This window comes from Bactrocera dorsalis, chromosome 5 (genome assembly GCF_023373825.1).
Source record: "Bactrocera dorsalis isolate Fly_Bdor chromosome 5, ASM2337382v1, whole genome shotgun sequence".
Lineage (NCBI taxonomy): Eukaryota > Metazoa > Arthropoda > Insecta > Diptera > Tephritidae > Bactrocera > Bactrocera dorsalis.
In genome coordinates, this window is record NC_064307.1 from 11,708,837 (window position 1) to 11,729,836 (window position 21,000).

The 21,000-nt window shown below is 32.8% G+C and overlaps 1 protein-coding gene across 2 annotated transcripts; it reads right to left on the bottom strand.

The window, feature by feature from the left end:
• Window positions 1–1,976: 1,976 nt before the first annotated feature.
• LOC105230603 (carboxypeptidase B) lies at window positions 1,977–14,649 on the bottom strand. Of its 2 annotated transcripts, none has more exons than XM_049457889.1 (8): window positions 14,496–14,649; window positions 12,100–12,350; window positions 3,524–3,730; window positions 3,350–3,458; window positions 2,973–3,284; window positions 2,795–2,905; window positions 2,568–2,722; window positions 1,977–2,439 (listed from the first exon to the last, which is right to left on the bottom strand). In XM_049457889.1, exons 2-8 carry the CDS (start codon window positions 12,177–12,179, stop codon window positions 2,148–2,150), a joined length of 1,266 nt encoding a protein of 421 aa, XP_049313846.1. In that variant the 5' UTR covers window positions 12,180–12,350; window positions 14,496–14,649; the 3' UTR covers window positions 1,977–2,147. The 2 variants fall into 2 exon arrangements, with proteins under 2 accessions (XP_049313846.1, XP_049313847.1); XM_049457890.1 differs by having other exon boundaries at window positions 14,486–14,522.
• Window positions 14,650–21,000: the final 6,351 nt, after the last annotated feature.

Here is a 21,000-nt window from a genome sequence, read left to right on the forward strand (position 1 = left end):
GTAACAGACTTTCTTAAAGGTACTTCCTTTTTGAAGGTAGTCGGATGACCAACGATTGGATTTCGTAGTGAAAAGATGGAGCCATGTTTCATCCATTGGCACATATCAATGCAAAAACTCTTTATTACGCTGAAACATCTTCAAACACTATTCCGAATGATCAACTCGTCATTGTTTGTGGTCAAAAGTGAACTCGCGCGGACCCCATTGTAAAGAGCTTTCTCTTATCTAAATATTCGTGATTAATTTGGGGTACATGTTCAGTCGATATTTTTAGAGTGCCTGCTTTCACGAAAAACTTCGCTTTACAATAATCCAAAATAATTTTGTGAACTTTGTTGTTCTTTTCGTTGTAATAATATCTTTAAGGTTTCCCCAGCGTTCACCGTCTTCGGTGCTCATTTCACCACGTTTTAACTTAGCATGCCAACCGTTGATGGTTGATTTCCATTGTGCAGTATCCGGAAGCTCGAAGCCAAGTTTTCAACCGTATTTTTTTCATTTCAAAAAGCAATATTTTATCAACACGCAAAGTTCATTTTTATTCATTTTTTTCACAATAATGAAAGTTGATTCTGTCAAAATAATATTATTCACAAAGCAATGATCCGAGAGCTGTTAAATTTATACGGACGAATTTTGAAGGTACTCGTAAAGTCCAACTAGAACTTATTCGCTCAAATCTAGTCTAGCAGTGTCTGCTCTCTCTAGAAAACGCATCAAGTGTTCTATCTAAAAAGAGGGGTCACCCTTGGCTCGCTCATTTTCGTTCTTCGCGCTTGTCGACGACTCGCTCATGTGTGATGGCGAAGTCCTTCTGACCTAGAGTAGAGCGCAGTAGATCTTCTTAACTACTTGCCATAACAAAGTTCATCTTGCCGCAATAGTGGTGTTAGAATTAGAATTAGAATGAAAGTTGAGGAATACACTGCGACCTTTGGTCTCTTGTGCCCTCTTAGTGGTGTTATTACTGGTCGCTATCTAAGAAGCATTTATGTAACGGACGGAAGTTGTTAAAGTTGTATGCAAATGGAAACATCCGGTGGCTTTCTCCTCCATTGTCTAGCCTTTATAAAACTGAGGATGAACAGTTTTGGCTTTGAGGTAACACAATGGACCAACGCTCTAGTCATGCAAGTGATATCCCATCATCAGCCACGCTGAATTTATTAAAAATTATGCTGCTGACAAACTTTCCTACTTTTGGTGGGGAACATAGAGCGCGTGATGGAAGGAAGGTAATCCTGATATCTTTGTCAAATGATGACAGAATACTTCTGGTCTTTAGAAAGAAAATTGTCAAATGAAACACTAATGCTCATAAAACAGTTTTAATGAAATATTAGATTTTTCTCTCTGTTTACTTCTAATGTCCCATAAACTGTATGATAACATTATGGCAACAGCGTTCTAACAGTAGCATAACTGGGAAATGTTAATGTGCTTTAAATAAGCTTTTTATTATAGCGCACGTGTAAAGAGCTTTTAATGCTTTATTATAAAATTCAAACAACAATCGACCTCTGTTATTTATACATATATTATTTATAAGTACTTTCATATATTGTTATTGCATCCGGCTCCATGTAATTTTTAGTTAGCAGTGGCAAGTCACAACAAGCCAGGTTAAGCTTTGGCAAATATTGCAACAATTGTGATTTTTTTTTTTCAATGTCACGATTATTCAAGGAAAACGGTTCCCTAGTATTATTCAAAGCATCGCTCATCTGAAGACATAACATTTTCTCATCTTTCGGGAAAACTTAGGGATTCGCCATTTACGCTGTTCTGAAGTAAAGCGTGGTTCATTGAGCTTGTTCTGTATCGACTGGAACAAATGATAGTCATAAAGACCAGTCTCACATATGAGCGTTGGGACGAAACTTCTAAGCCTCTGTTGTCCAAATAGTTTTTAACCGGTACGCTACATGACTTCAAGCGTTCAAGCGTTCAAAATTGTAAAAATACACCTGAAATATTTATTATTTCGTCTATAAAATCTCTTTTATTTCATTTAAATTAAATTGTACACCAAGTTGCTACTTAAATATATACTAATTAACACACAGACATAAAAAACTGCATTACTTAAGTAAATAACATTCAACACTACTACGGAACACGCCAGCAGTCCACCCTCTCTTACACTAATACAAGCTAACGTGTCGAATAAACTCGATGAAGCCGGCGAATGTCTCCTTGCAGATGTGAATGATATCGGATGGCGCCACTTGGAAATTCTCACCGGGCAGCTCGACCGTGAAGGACATGGGGATGCCCAAGTTTCCGTAAGCATAATCGTCCAAACCGCCAGAAGCCTCGTAAAGTATGCTGGCCGAAGTGCCGACAGTGTAATGCGTGCCACGGTATTTGGCGATTTGGTTGGCGGCGCGTTGAGCAACCGAATGCAGCAGGTTGCGGGTGGGGGCAACGGCATTCCTGAAGTGTGGGTATAATTGCAAATGGCGGTAATTAGTAAGATTAAATTTTTTCGAAGCACATAATTTGAAAAAGATATTTGTTGGATGGAATAGGTGGTGGGAGTCAAGCCTAAGTATTTCGCTTACCTCGAATAACCGTAAGGATAGAACAAGAACTTGCCAAACGAGTGCACATCCAAACTGAGTTTCACGCGATGACGATTGTACTCCAGGTAACGTGCGACAGCCGCTGTCTCTGGCTCCGATGTGGGACCAGTGCCGGAGTAGACTTCAGAGCAAAGCTGCATATACAAAAACAAAAATTAAATTTAAAACAGTTCAATTTTATTATTTTAGTGAAAGAGTGTATTCACATTTTGACTCGCGCCATTGTAGTTCCAGTTGTTCGGGAAGTTACGGTTGATATCCACACCAGCACAGGAGCGACCACCGTAGCGATGACGATTCTTGCGCCAAAAGCGATCCTGTCGCATAAACAATTTTTATTAGATTTATTCAAAAATTATTTCAATTATTTCACTTTCAACTCACATTCGTGAAAGAGTACTCATAACCATCAGGATTGACCAATGGCACCAAATAAATTTCGACATCTTGCAACACCCTTTGGAAGGCGCGCAAATTATTCAACAGCTCGTTGGCCAAATAAAGCACAGTTAGCGGTGTAATCCACTCACGTCCGTGTGTCGCCGACTGTATGTAGGCCACACGACGATCACGCACTCGGCTGTTTAGCGATATGGAGAGCGCGGCTATGTGGCGACCCTCAGAGGAGCGACCAAGCGATTCGTAGCGGCAATTGTGCGGGTGGCGGGCAGCCAAGGCGCTCATGTAATTTAAGACCTATGAAATGTTAGAAAATACATATTTCGTTAAAAATACTTGTAATGTTTTCCATTATTACGAACTTCTGAGTAGCGCGGAAAGTGCGAGAAGAAACCGCGCGCCTGTCGTCTTGGGCGATTTAGCTCGCATTCAGAACCCTCACAGGCGCCGAGTGTTTCATTGAAAGCAGCCCTGAAATATTTTTATTTTTTTTATTAATTTTTAAAGTAGATTTGTTTTTGATTTAGTAGACTCACATCTCCTCCATCAACGGCTTGGCCACAAACTGCGCATTCAGTTCGTTCAAGCGCGCCTCAAATGTGGACTGCTCGGTCGGTGATACTGTGACGACGGACATGTTGCGTGTTAACAGCCAGAAGTCCAGTTCTGTTGATTCTGTTTGTAAATCGACAAGATAGTTGAAGGCATCCTCGCCATTGTGGAAGACTGTGTATTTGTTGTAGCTACAAAATACAATATATGGAAAAAAGATTTAGGATTAATAATGATTACGAAATTCATATAATGACGAAAATTATGATTTCATATTTAAAAAAAAAAGTAAAAACGCACATGTGCCTTGACGTCCAGAAAGTTTGGTATTGCAGACGGCCAGAATCGGACCATTGCCACGCCCATAAAACTCAATTAATCGAAAACGAATAATATGGCATAAGTAAGCTCCAAGATAAGATGCAAAGCTGTTATTTGTTACAACGAACTGTATTAGGATGGGTTCTATGGTTAATTTTTTTAACTGGGCGTGGTCCCAACCTCTAATAAGTTTAATGTACATGTCTCCTAAACCAACCAATTCCAAGTTCGCTCAGGGCAAATCTTTCTGGCATCTCTACCCACCGGTCGAAAATAAGTGAATTCGGATTATAACCCCGCTAACTCCCCATACAAAGGTTTTGTTAAAAACTAATAAAAGTACGACAAATCAATAAGAAGTACGCCAGATTGTACATCCAGAATGCCACAAAGGGCTTTCTAGTAGCTGGTATCAAATTCTAGAAGATGGGAATGACACTGCCCACATTTAGTTGAGAACCCATCATATCTCGAGACCTCCTAGACCGATTTGAACGAAATTTGGTACGCAATACTATCCTGACATTTCTACTTTACAGTGCGAAAACCATGCCTGCTTCCCATACTCGTATAACACAATTTTCAATTCCATCTAATTCTTTCACTTTGCAGTTTACAAATCAAGAAGCGATCAATATGTCCGGCTAAAACTTACCATTGTGAACATTTCTTTCTAACCATCAGGTATATTATATAAATTCGGAGAAAACCCAATTCTGATAATAGTATGCCTAGATCTCAAAGATGGGTTAAATTGAAGCAAAAATTATATTGGTCCCAATGTAACTAATAGAAAGATTTTCGAACCTCTGGCTGAAGAAGCAATCAATGTGTTCGGATAAAACTTACCATTGTGAACATTCCTTCCCAAACTCCCATATGCTATATAAAATAATTTTCGTACTCCAACAAACCTGAATAATGCCTAAAGTTTGTGTAATCAGCCCAGACCTTTTCTGCCCCCAAAAACCCTTATATACATAGCTATAAAACTAATTTAGTCTATGAACTTTGACAAAGGTTAAGTAACAAGAAACAACTTGATTGTGACTCATTTGTTCAATTCACAACCTGTCGTAGAGCATCGTAAAATCGTAAAATTATAAAAAAAAAACAAATGTAAAAATTTATAATTTTACGATTTTACGATGCTTTACGACAGGTTGTGAATTGAACAATTGACGATTCCGTTGGACTTTGAACGTTGAAATCTTTTACAAAATTTTTTATAATGAAGTTTTACCAACAACTGACGGTATTTTTCCTGCTTTGATTCTGGCAAGCTGGAAGAGTATGAAATGTTCGGTTATACCCGAACTTGGACCATTTTAGCTTTATTTCTAATAGAGTATTTCTATTAGTTTCTTCGCCCGACTACATTAAATTTAAACTTAAAAATTGGTGACATGGCTTTAAGAAATTTGGCATTAATTGTTGTTCAAAATAATCCCCTGAACATGGTGAAGCTTTGGTGTAACCAAAATTAATGTATTTTCTTGTTCTTTATTTTAAAAATAAATATTTTTAATATTTTTTTTATTTAATTTTTATAAACAGCTTTCCAAGTTATCATTATTTTCAGCGCTTAAAAGCTTTTAAAAAATAAACGTTAAATTTTTTTCGAAATCGCAAAACTGCCAGATGTGTTCGAAACCATTAACAATATTTATCACAAATAAATGCCTCATTATTCAAATGTTAGCGCTGAGTTGCATTGTCAACAGGCGATTATTTTGGCGTAAAAAGTTGTAAAATTGTTTAATAACAAAAAAATAATTTAAACAACAAACACAAACAAAGGTAAAAGCAACAACAAATGTTGTCAATAATGGTGTTAAGAATTTCGAAATAATTTCATAAAATATATTCATAAACAAAAGACGGCTTAATACGCGTTTGTGTAAGTGAAATTGCTGCTTCAACACCCAACTCGCACACAAGCATACATATCTACAACATTACAACAATAATAAAGTCATTGGCATTGCTGCAACAGTAGCAGTGTGAATTTCGAAATGTCTATTGTCATGATTAAGGGAATTAAAGTAATCACGCAAGCGCACAAAATCAAAAATACCGTATAAAAAACAACAACATAAACAAAAACTGCCGAAAATATTGCAACTCAAGCGGTAGTGACAAGTGCAACGCGGACAACAAAAAAGCTAAAACAAACAATTGCGTAGCAAGAAATTACACACACAAAAACATGCATATGCATATCTGATACACATATATATATAAATATATTATATTATATATTCGTATAAATATATGTACATACAAATATTTGGGATTTGAATTCTTAATTAGCATTTGCTTTGACTTTGAGCTTCATTGCTTGATATATTTTGTCGACACGACATCATTAATCTCCAACAAAAAATGTTGAGCACGATAACTGGTATGCAACAGGTGTACATTTATTCACTTACATACATACATACTTACATATATAATTTAATGAAGATGCCGCCAATGTTTGGTTTTTAATTCAGACAACCTTTATAAGATCGCCCTCTAAACACCTGCGACTGACACTAATGGCGCCAATGTAGACACCAGACAGATGTCGTAGTGACCACAATTAACATTAAACAAAGGAAGAAAATTACAACAAAAGCAATATCGCAATTTAGCATTTTTTATATTTTCCTTTTTTTGTTGATTTTATTATTATATTTTTTTTATTTTATTTTTTTGTTTATTTCAAGCCCGTAAGCATTGAAGTCGGGGATTTTTTTGTTTTATTCATATGCTGATTTTTATTCAAAGACTAAGCAAGGAGTAATGTAAGATAAACATCATGAAATGACTATAAAATTGATCAAGATAACGCAATCGCAGTAATTCAATTTGGTTATTAAGTAATGAGCTGAAAATATAGTTCGAAGCAGAGGTCTTTCCTTACTCAAACAGCACAATAAATTTTACTCTAGTTCTAGGCGAGCCGATACCTCGAGACGATAGATCGTCAAATTTCAATTCGTAAAGTAGTGTGGAGTCTTAATAAACGTGGAATGCACCGCGACCTTAGGTCTAATGTGGAGTATACATACAAGTACATCGAATTCTAAAAGAATTAATATTCAAAAATTCAATCCCTTGAATTTTTGGCGAACAAGTAGAAACAGGGTAATCCAATTAAGTAATGTTCTTTACAAACGAGGGGATGACTAATTGACCATCCAATAGTCATCTGTGTTCCATATAATCAACAAAATGTTTACATTACGCAATTAAAAGAGTCAGTTAACAAGTTCCTTAAGGCAAAGTCAAGATGAGACCGCCACCTGATGCAGACGAAGTGCCCAAGTCACCTCTTTACTACATTGGTAGATAGAATTTAACTGCGGTTTGCACTGCATCCTAAGGTAATGTACTCTCCCCTCTATCACATATGCTCACATAAAACCAGTACTTTGATGATTTTGAGAAACTTGCTGGACGTTACTAATAATAATGTGATTCCTACTAGGTAGAATTAGATGGCCAGCAATATATGGAGAGCTGCTTCTTGAATATTCTTCTTCTTTATTGACGTAGACACGGCTTACTTGGTTATAGCCGAGTTTACAACAGCGCGTTCTTCCTTTTCGCCGCTTGGCGCCAATTGGAGATTCCATGCGAAGCCAGGTCTTTCACCACCTGATACTTTAAGAACTGGAGTGTTTTCATCCAGACGACAAGACTTAGCCAGCGTAACCACTGTCCCTGAACTATGACAATATTTTCGTATAGCTCATAGAACTCATCGTTCCATCGAATGTTATATACGCCAACGCGGAAGGACAATAAATCTTCCGTAGAACCTTTCTCTCGAAAACTCGTGACATCGACTTTTCTAGAGTTAAATTTTTGTTCTTCCAGAGAGGACTTTACTTCGCAATTGGCTACTCAGTCCGAAGTGGTAGTAGTAGTAGATTTCGAGGCTGACATTACTGTGACATGGAAGCCAAGTCGGGAATGCGAGGGCTATTTGTTTGATGACTGGAGATATTTCGCTTAGTTCTCCTTTATTACCAAACCCATTTGCCTCTCTATTACACAAAATTTTTCCTCTGGAGAATGAATTATTATATTTTTAAACCTTGTTAAGTTGTACCCCTTTATTATCAGCTTTGGGCACTGATTTGGTGGCGCATACATTTTCTTGATACCATTACCTTTCCCTCTCTGTTAATGATCATTGCTTCGTTTATTCATATTCTACTCTATCATCAATGCCCCTTCAGAGAAAAATTCATTTAATTTTTTAGGCTAATTTATAATCCAACTCGCCATTCAATCTAAAAGCAATGGAACTTCGTTTCAATATTCAAATTTCAGAAGGTTTTAGTCAAAAATGTCCTGTTCAAACCAGCCAAAACTGGCCGTCATTAGCGGCGCGGCAATTAAGACCACAAGTTCATAACACTTCCTTTCTAAAATATTCGAATTGAATTTCATGCATAACACAAATGATAAATGATCATATTTTATTTCCGTTTTCAAATACTTCAGCACAAATGGTTGCTCGTGTCATCAAGGTCAGCCGATTTCAATTAGCTAATGTGTGTCGCAAATGCATACGTAACAACACACAAATACATACATAAATATGCATATTTAAGCGGTGGAATGCCGTTTATCTGCCCGTTAACTAATGTGTTAGTGATAACTTAAATTGATAACTTGATAAATAACTTCCGTTGATAGCAACTTAAATTGAATATGCAAACATATACAATATATAGTATACAGTATATGCAATATATAAACTAGATAATGTATAAGCTAGATATGTAAATAGCTGTTAAAAATCTTAAAATGTGAAAAATTTGGTCGACAACACTTATGCGGCGCCAATTTGAGAAATGTTTGTGTTAGGCTTCATTTTATCATATCTTCATATCGCCACAAATACCATGCAATAAGAGGTTAATTTAAAATTAATTTGCATAAATAAGTGGATATTTAGTAAAATTTCCATTAGGCGTTGCATTTTAATAACATTTTATTTTAGTTATATTTTTAGCTCATTTGTTTTTACTTCTTTATTTATAGTTTCCAATAATAAATTATACACGCATATGCATTCACAGTGCATATAAATTAATTACTAAAGAGCCCAATAATTTATGATGCCAAACAGAGGCTTTGATACATAAATTAAAAAAATTGGGGTTTTGGAATTTTTTTGAGAATTCCTAGGCTTGAAATTTCAATGTCAAACATATATAATACAGGTACCTAGCGACTTATGTAAAGAAACAAAGACTTTGATTTATAAATTAAGAAATAGTAAAGTTTTGAAATATTTTCTGATAATTCCTCGAACTGGTATTTTAAAGTAAAAAATATGTACCGCAGGTTTACCTTCTCAATCGTTGTAAATTATGTTATTACACAGATTTCTGCGTTTAGAGGAATTCGATGATTTTGTATTTATTTTTTTTTTACTGAATTTTCAAACATTTTTCATATGTATTCACACAAAGAGTATTTAAATAAAGGTACTAAGTTTTGCTAAAAATGTCTATGTTTAATATAATTAGACCAATTATCTTAGTAAATGCCGTTTACAAATAATTATTTCTAAATTCGGTACAAAAATACCTAAATACGGTATGTTGGTACAAATTCGGTACAAAGCTTTTGCATTACAATGCCAGGAATACGTCTGTCTAAATTCGGTACAAAAATACCTAAATACGGTATGTTGGTACAAATTCGGTACAAAGTTTTTTCATTACAATGCCAGATAAAAAGGAATATATCTAAATTCGGTACAAAATACCTAAATACGGTATAATGGTATCTAAATTTGGTACAAAAACTTTGCTTTACAATGCTACATAAGAAGAACTATACCTAAATTCGATACAAAAATACCTAAATACGGTATGTTGGTATTTCAATTCGGTACAAAACCTTTGCATTACAATGCCATGCATACTCGTACATCTATCTAAATTCGGTACAAAAACGCCTATATACGGTATAATGGTATCTAAATTCGGTACAAATATTTTGTATTATTTCCAGAAGATACCTACAAAAGAGGAAGAAATCTCCCATAAACAGACACTGCCGAACCAGCCTTTTTGTTCAATTATTAGAGTTGTCCACTTACACGTACTCAATAAATATCAACAAATTGTGGAACCGGCCAATATGTTAATGGAGATGTCCGCTTAATAGAGCGCAGCTTTCACTGTATTTCTTATTTATGAACTGTTTTGACTATTCTATCTTCTAAATTGCTTCAAACTGGACACAGTGTGCTAAATTTTGCTAACAACAGTTCATTAGTTTAGGAGCCCATCGCGGACAAACAACGTACCACATAATTTTTATATATAAAAACATTTGATATAATGTATTAGTTACCTTAAATCGGGTTGAAATCTTCCATAGTTCCGGATTAAGCTGATATTGCGAACACAAAGGCATTTTCATACGTTCTTGAGTTTAAAAAAACTCTTGATACTTAGTTTGAGTTAATATTTACACTTTCTCTTAACTCAAAAGAAAGAACAATAAAAAATATTTTCAGAACACAATTTTAATTAATGACTTAGCAGAAAATATTTTTAAACGATGCTTAAACACTTAGAAAAGTATGATAAATTGTAAATGAGATTCTTAACCCACAACAACATACATATGTATGTGTTTTCTTATATGTAACATAATAATCAATAACCGACAACGTCACTAAATAAACTCGTAGAAATCACATAAATATGTGACATGCATTTTTGAGTTTTTCTCTCAATCACTAAGTGCTTAACTGCAGTTTGATAGCCGCTGAGCTGCTGAGTATGCATAAAGCAATTACTTCCACATTCAAATTACACAAACAACAATGCACTCAACAATTGTTATGCATGCTTACAAAGCATATTTAGATGCTTAGCTGCTTAAAATATTTACATACAAAAGCATAAATATGCAAGTGGGTATAAGAAACGTGTGTTTTGTTTGCTCGAACTCATCTCTGTTAGCAGCAAAGGCTTAACAAAAGCGAGGAAAGTAAATATTAGTATGCAATAAAAGCGCTTGTCAATAAACAACAAAGCGAAATACAACAAAGGATAGCAAAAGATATATAAAAATTAATAAATATTAAAACAGCAACTCCCCGTTGTTTAAACACCCGGTGTTTGCAAAAAAGTACATGCTTTTTAATTGTACTTTTGCTTTTTCAAAGTCACTGGTGCAGTGGTGAATGCACAGTGAGCGCGTTTTGGGTAGAATTAACAATCATGCTGTGCCAAAAATTTGAATTTTGCAACAGTTTAAATTTGCGCATAATTTATTTCAAATTTTAATGCAACAACATGTCTTTAACGCGGTCAAAGGCATGTGAAATATGAATTTCCAGCGGCGAGTTCGTGTCTTAAGTCTTTCGTTTTCCTGTGTTTTGGTAGCGCTTTAAGCGCAGTGTGCAAGGTTGCCGATTATGAATGTGATTATTTAAGAATTAAAGTGCGTTTGAAAAATAAAAATAAACACGAAGCGGACGCATAATCAGTCAAATTCATTAATGAATTCGTCTAGGTCGTTTGGTGTAGCGACTGTGGCGGAGATTTTGGAGAAAAGCAGCATTGTTGCTAGCTGTTTTAACTGTCTCTTTATTGTTGTAATATTAGATAGTTTTATAATTTTCTTTTGGTTATAAGTTTATTAATGCTTACATATGCATATGAACACGTATGAGCTAAATTCTTTTGAGGATTCTGGTTGCCACTGCGTATGAGTAACAAGAGAAGCATTTTTGATATTTTGATAACTAACAAATTATTTATAGCTATTTTATGCAAATTTGTTTGATTAATATTACATTTAATTGAAAATAAAAAAATTTTGTAATTTTTTGTCAATAAATTTGGAATTTTTTCATTTATTTTACTTATTTATATCACTTTGAAAGAATAAAATTTCGTAGAGCACAAGCCATTGTACCAAATTTTAAAAATGTACACATAAATAGAATAATTTTTTTTTTGAAAATTTGTTAAAAAATATTCAGCGAGTGGCCTGGTTTACAGTTAAATTTTATATAACCCCCAAAAAAATTTCGAAAGTCTTAAAAATGAAAAAAAAAATATTTAAAAAAAATTTGATCCTCAGAAAAATTATTAATTAATTATTTTTAAATATTTTATTTCCCAACTAAACATAAACATTTACTTATAAATTTTATTATAAATTCTATTTGATGTATTTTTGTTCTTCTATCCTGCTTACTTACCCTTCATAACGGTCCAAATTCGACGCTGCCGCTCCAGCACATAACGCCAATACGGCTACACTGAACGCTTTCAGCCACATTTTTTGCAAGAAGAGATGCAAAATTTATTCAACTCACTGGTTTAGACTCAGCGAAAGCTTATATGGCACTTGCAGTAAGCAATTTGTTGGAAAGCACTTTTTTATCTTTTTTTAATTTTTCGTTTGATTTCGTTTAACACTTTCAAGTTCTCATAATCGTGGTTTTATATTCTAAAATGCAAAATTTGAATTAATTAGATATGTTGGAATTAACACGAGTTTTTTTCTTTTAAAGAATATTTATAACTTTGCATGTCGGCGCAATTTGCATTCAACGGCGAATTGGCATGCGCGAAGCATTGTCGGCGCTGACATGGAGATACCGGGACATCGCGACTTTTGCAGTTGAGTGACTCGTGCACATGCGCGCTGGCATATTATTGTGTGTATGTGTGTGTGTGTTTGTAGATGATTAGCTATTGCAGTTACGTGTTCAGTTTGCCGGACTTATGTATATGTAACAATGATACTTGTGTATAAATATTAAGAATATATAAAAAATAAGTAATAGAACTATTTCCTTATTGTATTTAGGAAAAATTATAATTTTTGCTTTTGTTTGTAAGTAAAATATGTAAATTTCTCCATTTTTTATTTTTTTTTTTTAATTTTAATATGATTGAATAAACAAATTAATATACTTATATTTTAAAATCTAAACCGAGAAAATATATCTGTATATGAAAAAATTTCATTTTTTTTGGATTTAAATTTATAAAATTAAGAAACAAACTTAACAAAATGTTTAATTCATTTCTTTTTAATTTTTAAGAAAAATATGTATATGAAATTTTAAAGCATTTTATCTTCATATATATAAAATAAGTAAATAATTGCAATTTTTATTTATAATTTCGATAGTTTTTAGTTTTTGTAAGTTCACCATAATTATTTTTTCGATAAATCTTGTTTTTAAATTTACTACATTTGTTTCATAAAAATAACTTCAGGATTTAAGTAATGAATTAAAAAATAAAAGTATTAAAAAATTTATAATTTTGTTTAAAGTATAAATTATATAAAAAATAATTTAACTAAATTAAAAAAAAATAAATATAATTATAAATTGTTTAATACCTTTTATTTTAATTTAGTACTTAAATATTAAAGTTAATTTTTTAATTATAAAATTATAACTTTTTAAAAAATTACAATTATTATTAATTATTAAAATTAGTTTTTAACACTAATAATAAAATTTATAATTTTTTTATAATTTGTATTTTTTTTTTTAATTATATAAAATTAAGGTTAAATTGTTATAAAATGTTTAATTAACGTATTGTTTCTCTTTTAATTAGGAAGTACTAATTATTGTTAACAAAATTATTAATTATTTATTTTTTTTTAATTTTTGTCATTTTTTCTGTGTTTCTGTTTTTTCTACTTTTTATAATAAAAATATATATTATTTATTTTTTTAATAATTGTTAATTAAATTATTAATTATTTATTTTTTTTTCAATTTTTGTCGTTTTTATATTTTTTCAACTTTTTTATAATATAAATATATAGATCTTTTAATATTTTGAAATTATTTTTAAATAAATTTTACTTGTTTTTTTTTTTTAATTTTTATTTTTTTATGTGTTTTACTTTTCTATAATAACAATATATATTTTGTTGTATTTTCGAAATATTATTAATTAAGTTATTAATTAATTATTTTTTAATATTTGTGTTTTTAAGTGTTTTCTATTTTTTTAAATAATGACATATATTTTTGAATAACTTTAAAATATTATTACATTTTAATCTTAGTTGTTTAATGATAATATTCAAAAAAATATTATTTGTTTTATTTTTTCTTTGCTTAATATTTTTCCAGGGATTTTTTTTTTTTGTTTATTTTGTATTATTTATGCAAAATTTTTCAATATTTTTTGTATCAATATTTTTCAAAAAAAAAAATTCGTTAAGAGTGTTACACTTATTATTTTGTATTAATAATTTAAAATAAAATATTTTTATTAACAGCAAGACTAGATTATAATAACTTTGAATCACATATCCTTTAGCACTTTACTTTGTGGCGAGTTATTTCAAGGAATTACATTTTTTCAAAAATTTGAAACATTAAATATTACTTTATAATGTTATTAATTAATGAAATTATATATTTTTTAAATATTTTTTCATATCTTTTTTATAATATTAATTTTTTTTTTTCACCAACACCCAAACACACACACATAACAACAGCAGCTGCAGCGCACTTCCTTCTTCACAAATTAAAGTTTTAAAATTCACAAAACTCCAGCGCCACAAAATCCACTTCACATCAATGTCAATAACAATAGCACAACCAATCCATACCGCCAAGAGCTGCCACGTCCGTACCGCTTTCGATAATACCGCAGACTGATGCTCACCTTCCGTCTGGGCTGAGAAAGAAGACGAGCGTGCGCGATTAGAAGTAGAAAAATGTGCACGAAAAAGCAAAAAAAAACAACGAAAAATTTAACAAAAAGTAGAAATAAAATTAGTTTTAGATACAAGAAATTAAAATAATGAAGCTGGAGGTGAAGTTGAGACCGAAAATGCAAACGCGTTAACGGCGCAACCGCACAATTAAATCTCGCCGAAAATATTTCGTCGATGCTTGAGATGCCGCCGCGCAACAGTAAAAATCACAAAATCAAAAACAAAAAAAATTGAAAAAAAACATAATCAGAAAAAGGAAACGAAACAAAGCAAAACAGATCAGCCGCTATTCGATATTTTTGTTGTAGGTGCTGTTGTTGTTGTTTATAGAAGTGGTGGCAGCAGAAAAGTGAGTGTCAAGGTTAATTGATCCGCAAGTCAGCGACTATATGGCTTGTTATTTAATTTATTTCATATTATGTTGATCGTGTTATGTTTGCTACCTTTGTTGTTGTTGTTTTCTTTATTATATGCTGCTGTTGGTAATATTATGTTTAACGACTTTTTTGTAATTTTAATTTTATATACGGCACTAGTGATGGACCGTTGAACCGTTGAACTGCCATTTGAACAGGTCGCGCATGCGCTCAAGTGGCGGTGCGTTTGCGCGTGTGTATGTGTGTAGCAGCTCTGTTGGGCATTGCTGTTGTACATATGCGTTTAAAAAAGTGCCATTCACTGGACGCTGAGATTGATACTCGCAGAGGGTTGCATTTGTTTGCCGAAATGACTGATAAGCGACGGAAATGCGCGCAAGCAACGGTAACAAACAATACTGTTAGATGTCAGAAAGCAATTGTTACACTTATTTTCCGCATATTATATATTTGTGTGATTTTTGATGACGTAACTATACGAGGTGGTTGTCCATTCTTTTCTGCTTGAAATTCAAAGCGCTTTGGGGTGTTAAAAATGCGATTACCCAATTCTTGTTTGCTCAAAAGTTGCTTTGTTATGTCTTTGCCTGAGATTTACCGCTCAAATTGTCACCTAGCCGCTTCACGCAGGCGTCAAGCTTGCGTCATAACGGTCACACTTGAGTAGCTGCCGTGAAATGCTTAGACTCCAGTTGTCAACCGTCTCAGACAGTGTGACTGTTACGCTTCATTGTTATGCATATGTGGTTGGATGCAAGCGCAAGTCAGAGTGTCGAAGTGACGATTATAATTTCTCTTATTGTTTTTTATTTTATAATTTAGATAATATACTTTTTTTAAATAAAATATTTTTTTTGGATTTTTTCTTGCATTTGGACAATTATAATTTTTTATAGTTTAGAATTTATTTTTAATTTCTTTAAAATTTTACTTTTTTTTTAATTTTTGGATTTTTTTTGACATTTATAGTATACTTAAACATTTTTTTATATTATTTTATTTATCCCGAGTGACGATTATAATTTTTTAATTTTTTATTTTACAATTTGGTAAAAATCAAATTTAAAAAAAAATTTAATTTTTTTAATTTAAAAAAAATTTAATTTTTTTCTTTACTTTTTTCTTTTTGACCTTTAAAATTTTTAAAATCTTTTTATATTTTATATTTATATTTTTTTATTTTTTTAGTTTTTTATAATTTTTCTATTTTAAATTTTTTTTATTTCTAAAATATCTATTTTATTTATCACATGAATTCTGGTGTAACCACTTTGGCCGAAAATTTAAAGCGAACTGACCACGTGCCAGCTCATTAGCGTAATTTTGAGAATATTTTAAGCATATCTCGTATAATCTTCTTAAACTACTTTCGCCTTTGTTTTATTGAAAAAAGTAGTGGTGCTATTAACACTAAATATTTATGCACATATTTTTCTACTTTTTTCCTTAAGAGCTGTCTTTCCACTTCAACATACATATGTACATGGCTGGCTCACACACTGAAGCCAAGTTCTTAGGTTTTTTTTATTTTACAATATATGTATGTATACCTCTATACGTTAAGGTGGTACTCAAATGTTGACAGAAAACTTATGTATCGGTTACCCGAAACTCCTCCCATACTTCAAGTGAAGCTGGTTAAGATGTTTTGCATAGAGTCAAATCACAGATTTTCATTTCAAAACTAAAAATAATAAATTTTGATAATGCGATATTTTTTAAATATTTTTTTTGATTTTTTTTGCAAATTTTAATAAAAATTACTGAGTGTCGTCTTTCCAACTCCTTTCGTGACCGAATTATCCGACATCCTCGTAGAAAATTGAGTTTGTGTATCTGCAAAAATCATTTTTGGATTTTTTAAGCACTACCCTAATGTTCACTATCAAACTGCCGTTCTCATGCTGTCAACTGCGAGACCACCAACATACAATATAAAAAAACTAAAAACAATAAAAAATAGTGCAGAAACCTGTACCGGATTAATCATTTGCTTCGGGCAAAGAATTATCAACAATTTTTTTTGGATTATTTTGTATATTTATTGCGTACATAATAATCGCATCCGCATAACAGGTTTTTTTTTATTTTTGGTACATTTTAATCATGAAATTGATTTCAACTTCGATAAGTAGGTCGAAAATCAAAAATTACCCGGAGGCATTAAATTTTTAAATCAAATTCAGTTAAATTAGTGAAGGTATTTATTTTTGAAATTTAAATAACTATAATGTAATGTGTCTATTTTTGAATACTTTCATTTAAAGACTATTACCCTTTAGATTACAGGTTCAAAACGCGAACGGTATGAAATATAAAATTCTGTTGAAGTTAGATTTTTTGAAGAAGTTACAGATATTCTTACAAATAAAGAAAACATGAAGAGTCCTTCCCATAGTTTTTTAGTGCACAGACAATCCATTTCATGCTTTCAAATATTGCTTGAAATCCGAGGATCCATAGGCACTTACCTTTACTATTTCACTTCAAAGCGTTTTAGAAGACGGAGGCGACATAATACAGATCAGAAAGAATTTATGGAAGTATATTGGAACATACTTTGTGGCATCCATGCTAAAGTTTCACAGAAATTTACTTGGAAAAGAAAATTATTATTTAGTTATTCTTAGCTGGGATTACTTGGGAAATATCAACCATCCATTCCTTCAAGCAACCAACCAAAATCTATCTGATATTATACATATACATAAATCAGTGAAAAAATACAATTTCCCTGAAGATAATAGGAACTTGGAAAAGAACTTCAAAATATAGAAAAATTGATTTAACAGCTCGTTGCTAAAGTAATTCTTCATTTTTATTGAAGTGCGAACAATTTTGATGAATTTTGAAAAAATATATTACTATCATGTGAGCACGACAGAATTATTATATGAGACTTTTCGTATTTTCGCTTCAAAAACAAGCGTCTAAGTGCTAATTCGTTGCAGAAATACAATGGAACAAGACATACTGAATCAGAGGTCATTACTTAATTCGTGCGCTTTTTTGTGGCATGATCACTCGTGATCAATTGAGATCATGTGATTTTACTCTGTAAAATAATATTTTTTTATATCATTAGAGAAACCAACATCTACTTTGCACTCTAAATATTCTTGGAAATCCTGTTGTGAAGAGAGATTTTATATCAAGCAATATTAAGCTACTCCGAATATGAAGCCGAATTGACGTCTGTTCTCAAAATCGAACGCACTTCGCGCTTACATACGCCCGGCAATAAGAACAAAATCTCAACCATAACAAACTGAAGACAAAAAAGGCGATAAGTGGGAATAACCCTTAATAGCAAGAAACAATTGAAACAAATGCAGAACCCAGCCAAAAACATACATCAATTGAAGTCCATTAAAATAAAAATAAAACTAAAATAAAAACACGAATTAAGAAATTGTCGCAGTCATTGACACAACGCCCGGCGGCTCGATTGCGCGAATTAAAAATATTCGTGTTGTTTCTATTTTTATTGGCTTACGAGTACAGTTCGATTGCTCTGCTCGTTCCGCTCGACTTCTTTTACAAATCGACACCTTAGTAATGGCAAAAAAATAGAGAGGCAATCAAAGACAATCTACCGCGTGCCGTTTACGTCATAACAGCAAACGAGATCTCGTTCAGTGCGTCTACGTATTTATTTCAGAGAGTGTAATCTGAACGCTGTTCGCTTTCAATTCCCTGTTAGCTCATTCTCATAAGCAGATTTCACATGCCACATGCCATTAATTTACTTTTATTTTTAGTTAATCGAAAGTAAATTCTTAGAATTTAATTAATTTCATTGACTCTGACCACGCGAAATTCTGGTTAGAGCATCAGTTCAGCTTCAGATCCATTTTTAAATATCAAACTAGATTTATGCTCTGTTTCTATGTAGTGGTGCATAGTCTGAGCATTAGTGGATATGAGGTTTTTATGCAAATTTCGGTTAGCTGCACGTAAAAGTTTTGGTAAAACCATAAACAACAAGCTATAACGAGATTTATATTTTGATTCTTCATATAAATAACAGTGATTTACCGGGTGGATGACTTGTCGATTCTCAGCACAGATAACATCTTTTTATACATAGTTGAACTATTTGGAATATTCACTCAAGTAAATGAATGGTTTTTCCATTTACGCGCGTCAATGATGGATCGGTTTGGTTGCATGTTTATGGCGATTACGGAAAATATGTATGTCTGGATGTGACAAATGAGGAGGATTTCAAAACTTTATTTCATAGTCAGGAGGTGCAGTATTAATTCTGTTAGACTACAAGGTACCGCCTGTAAAAAGTACAGTATTGGTTAAGCGAATATTAACTCTACATAGTTTATCCGGAATGTAATGGGACTGAGTCGATTTAAAAAAATGTATTGAACCAATCGTTACAATTCTTTAAAAACTTTCAAAATAGGCAAATTTGAAAGCGCCACGGAAGACATCCTCCGGCATTCTCCGGAATAGGTGCTGCTTGGATCCCTTCTGTCGTCTCAAAATGCTTGCCTTTCATCGGCGTTTTCAGGCAAGAAAACAATAAAAATGGCCGGGGTGTTCACATCTGGTCTGCATGGCGGCTGCGGAAGCGTTGGAATGCCGGTCTTGGTTATATAGCTGTCCACAAGAAAGTCGATATGAGTCGGGGCGTTGTCATGGTGCAACTTCCAATCGGCTGCGATGTCTTATCGAACCCGATTGGCCCTTCATTTGAGTCTCTTGAGGACTTCCGTGTAAAAGTTGGTGTTGACGGTTTATCCAAGAGGAACAAATTCATGGTGAACGATGCCTTTGATGTCAAAAAGACAATGAGCACAGTTTTCAGTTTAGATTTGGTAATTCTTCCCTTTTTTTGCGAGAGGGCCCTCCAAAAAGGCTAATACTAATATTAGAACAATTTTCAGATTCAGATAATCAAGAAGCCATGGTAGACAAGTATGCTATGCTTCGTTTCAATCTTTTGAATCAGGGATTCATTTAATTTTATTAAACTTCAGCCGTGATTTTCCATCGCTACGTTCTCAGAAATCAAATACAGTTCCATCAAAAACCAAATCAATCAAAAATTTTACTTTTCCGAATGGAGAGGCACATTGCAACATCAATCTAAGACAACTCTATAAGAGTTTACTATTATATGAATAAATTCTTCCCAATCACTGTCGAATAGTCTTCTTTGCTCTGTTGCAGTTTTTAAGCTAAGCTCGTGAGGTCATAATATATACCATAAACAAAACATTCGAAGAACTATTATTTGAATCAGGGCTAGTTCAAACCCTTATTTGAGAATAATTTTTAGTGCTATCACAGTAGTGAGGATCTTTCACAATATCTGGTATCACTAAGAATTTATGAAGTCATCAAAAACTCGCCTCATACGACTTTTCCATCCATCTCTGTTAGTGAAAACAACATAAAAAATATTTAGAAGCAGTTGTTGAAAATCAATACGTTGGCATCAAAGGTACTCGTATAGTGGAGGATCTCAACATCTCTTATGAGTCGACTAAACACTTTTCGGTTAATGTTTTGGGTATGAAGCGTGGCAATGCCAGACTCCTATCAAAACAGCTGAATGTTTTACAAAACCGAAGTCGAGTAGAGGTGGCAAAGAACTGCTTGACAACTTAACTAAGACTTTATATTCATCGATCGCATCATTAACGATGACTAGACGTGAGCTTATAAATATAACGTCGGAACTGTCCAACAATCTACAGGATGGCGTTTCAAAATTAGCCGAAACTGATAAGCCCACATCGAATTTTGTGAAAACTCAAGGTAATGCTACCGTTTTCATTGCTTAATGTGATGTTCTCATCATGGATTCGTTCTACAGGGTCAAATGATCAATATCGAATACTAATTGCCCATTTTGAGACCTCTACGAGAAGCAATTCGTCGTAAACGACCGGATTTACGAACAGAAAAGTAATGGATTTTGCAACTCTCTAAAGCTTTGAACAATTTTGGCATGATTGTGAGAGACTTTTGGACCAAACATGAAACTGGAGTCATCG

Excerpts from the sequence above, each read along its gene's own strand:
- LOC105230603 (XM_049457889.1), bottom strand. The coding sequence starts at position 12,179 with ATGTGGCTGAAAGCGTTCAGTGTAGCCGTATTGGCGTTATGTGCTGGA. Across the intron at positions 3,731-12,099 it reads AATTTGGACCGTTATGAAGG|CTACAACAAATACACAGTCT; the intron begins GTAAGTAAGCAG and ends TGTATTTTGTAG. Across the intron at positions 2,906-2,972 it reads ATGAGTACTCTTTCACGAAT|GATCGCTTTTGGCGCAAGAA; the intron begins GTGAGTTGAAAG and ends TTTATGCGACAG.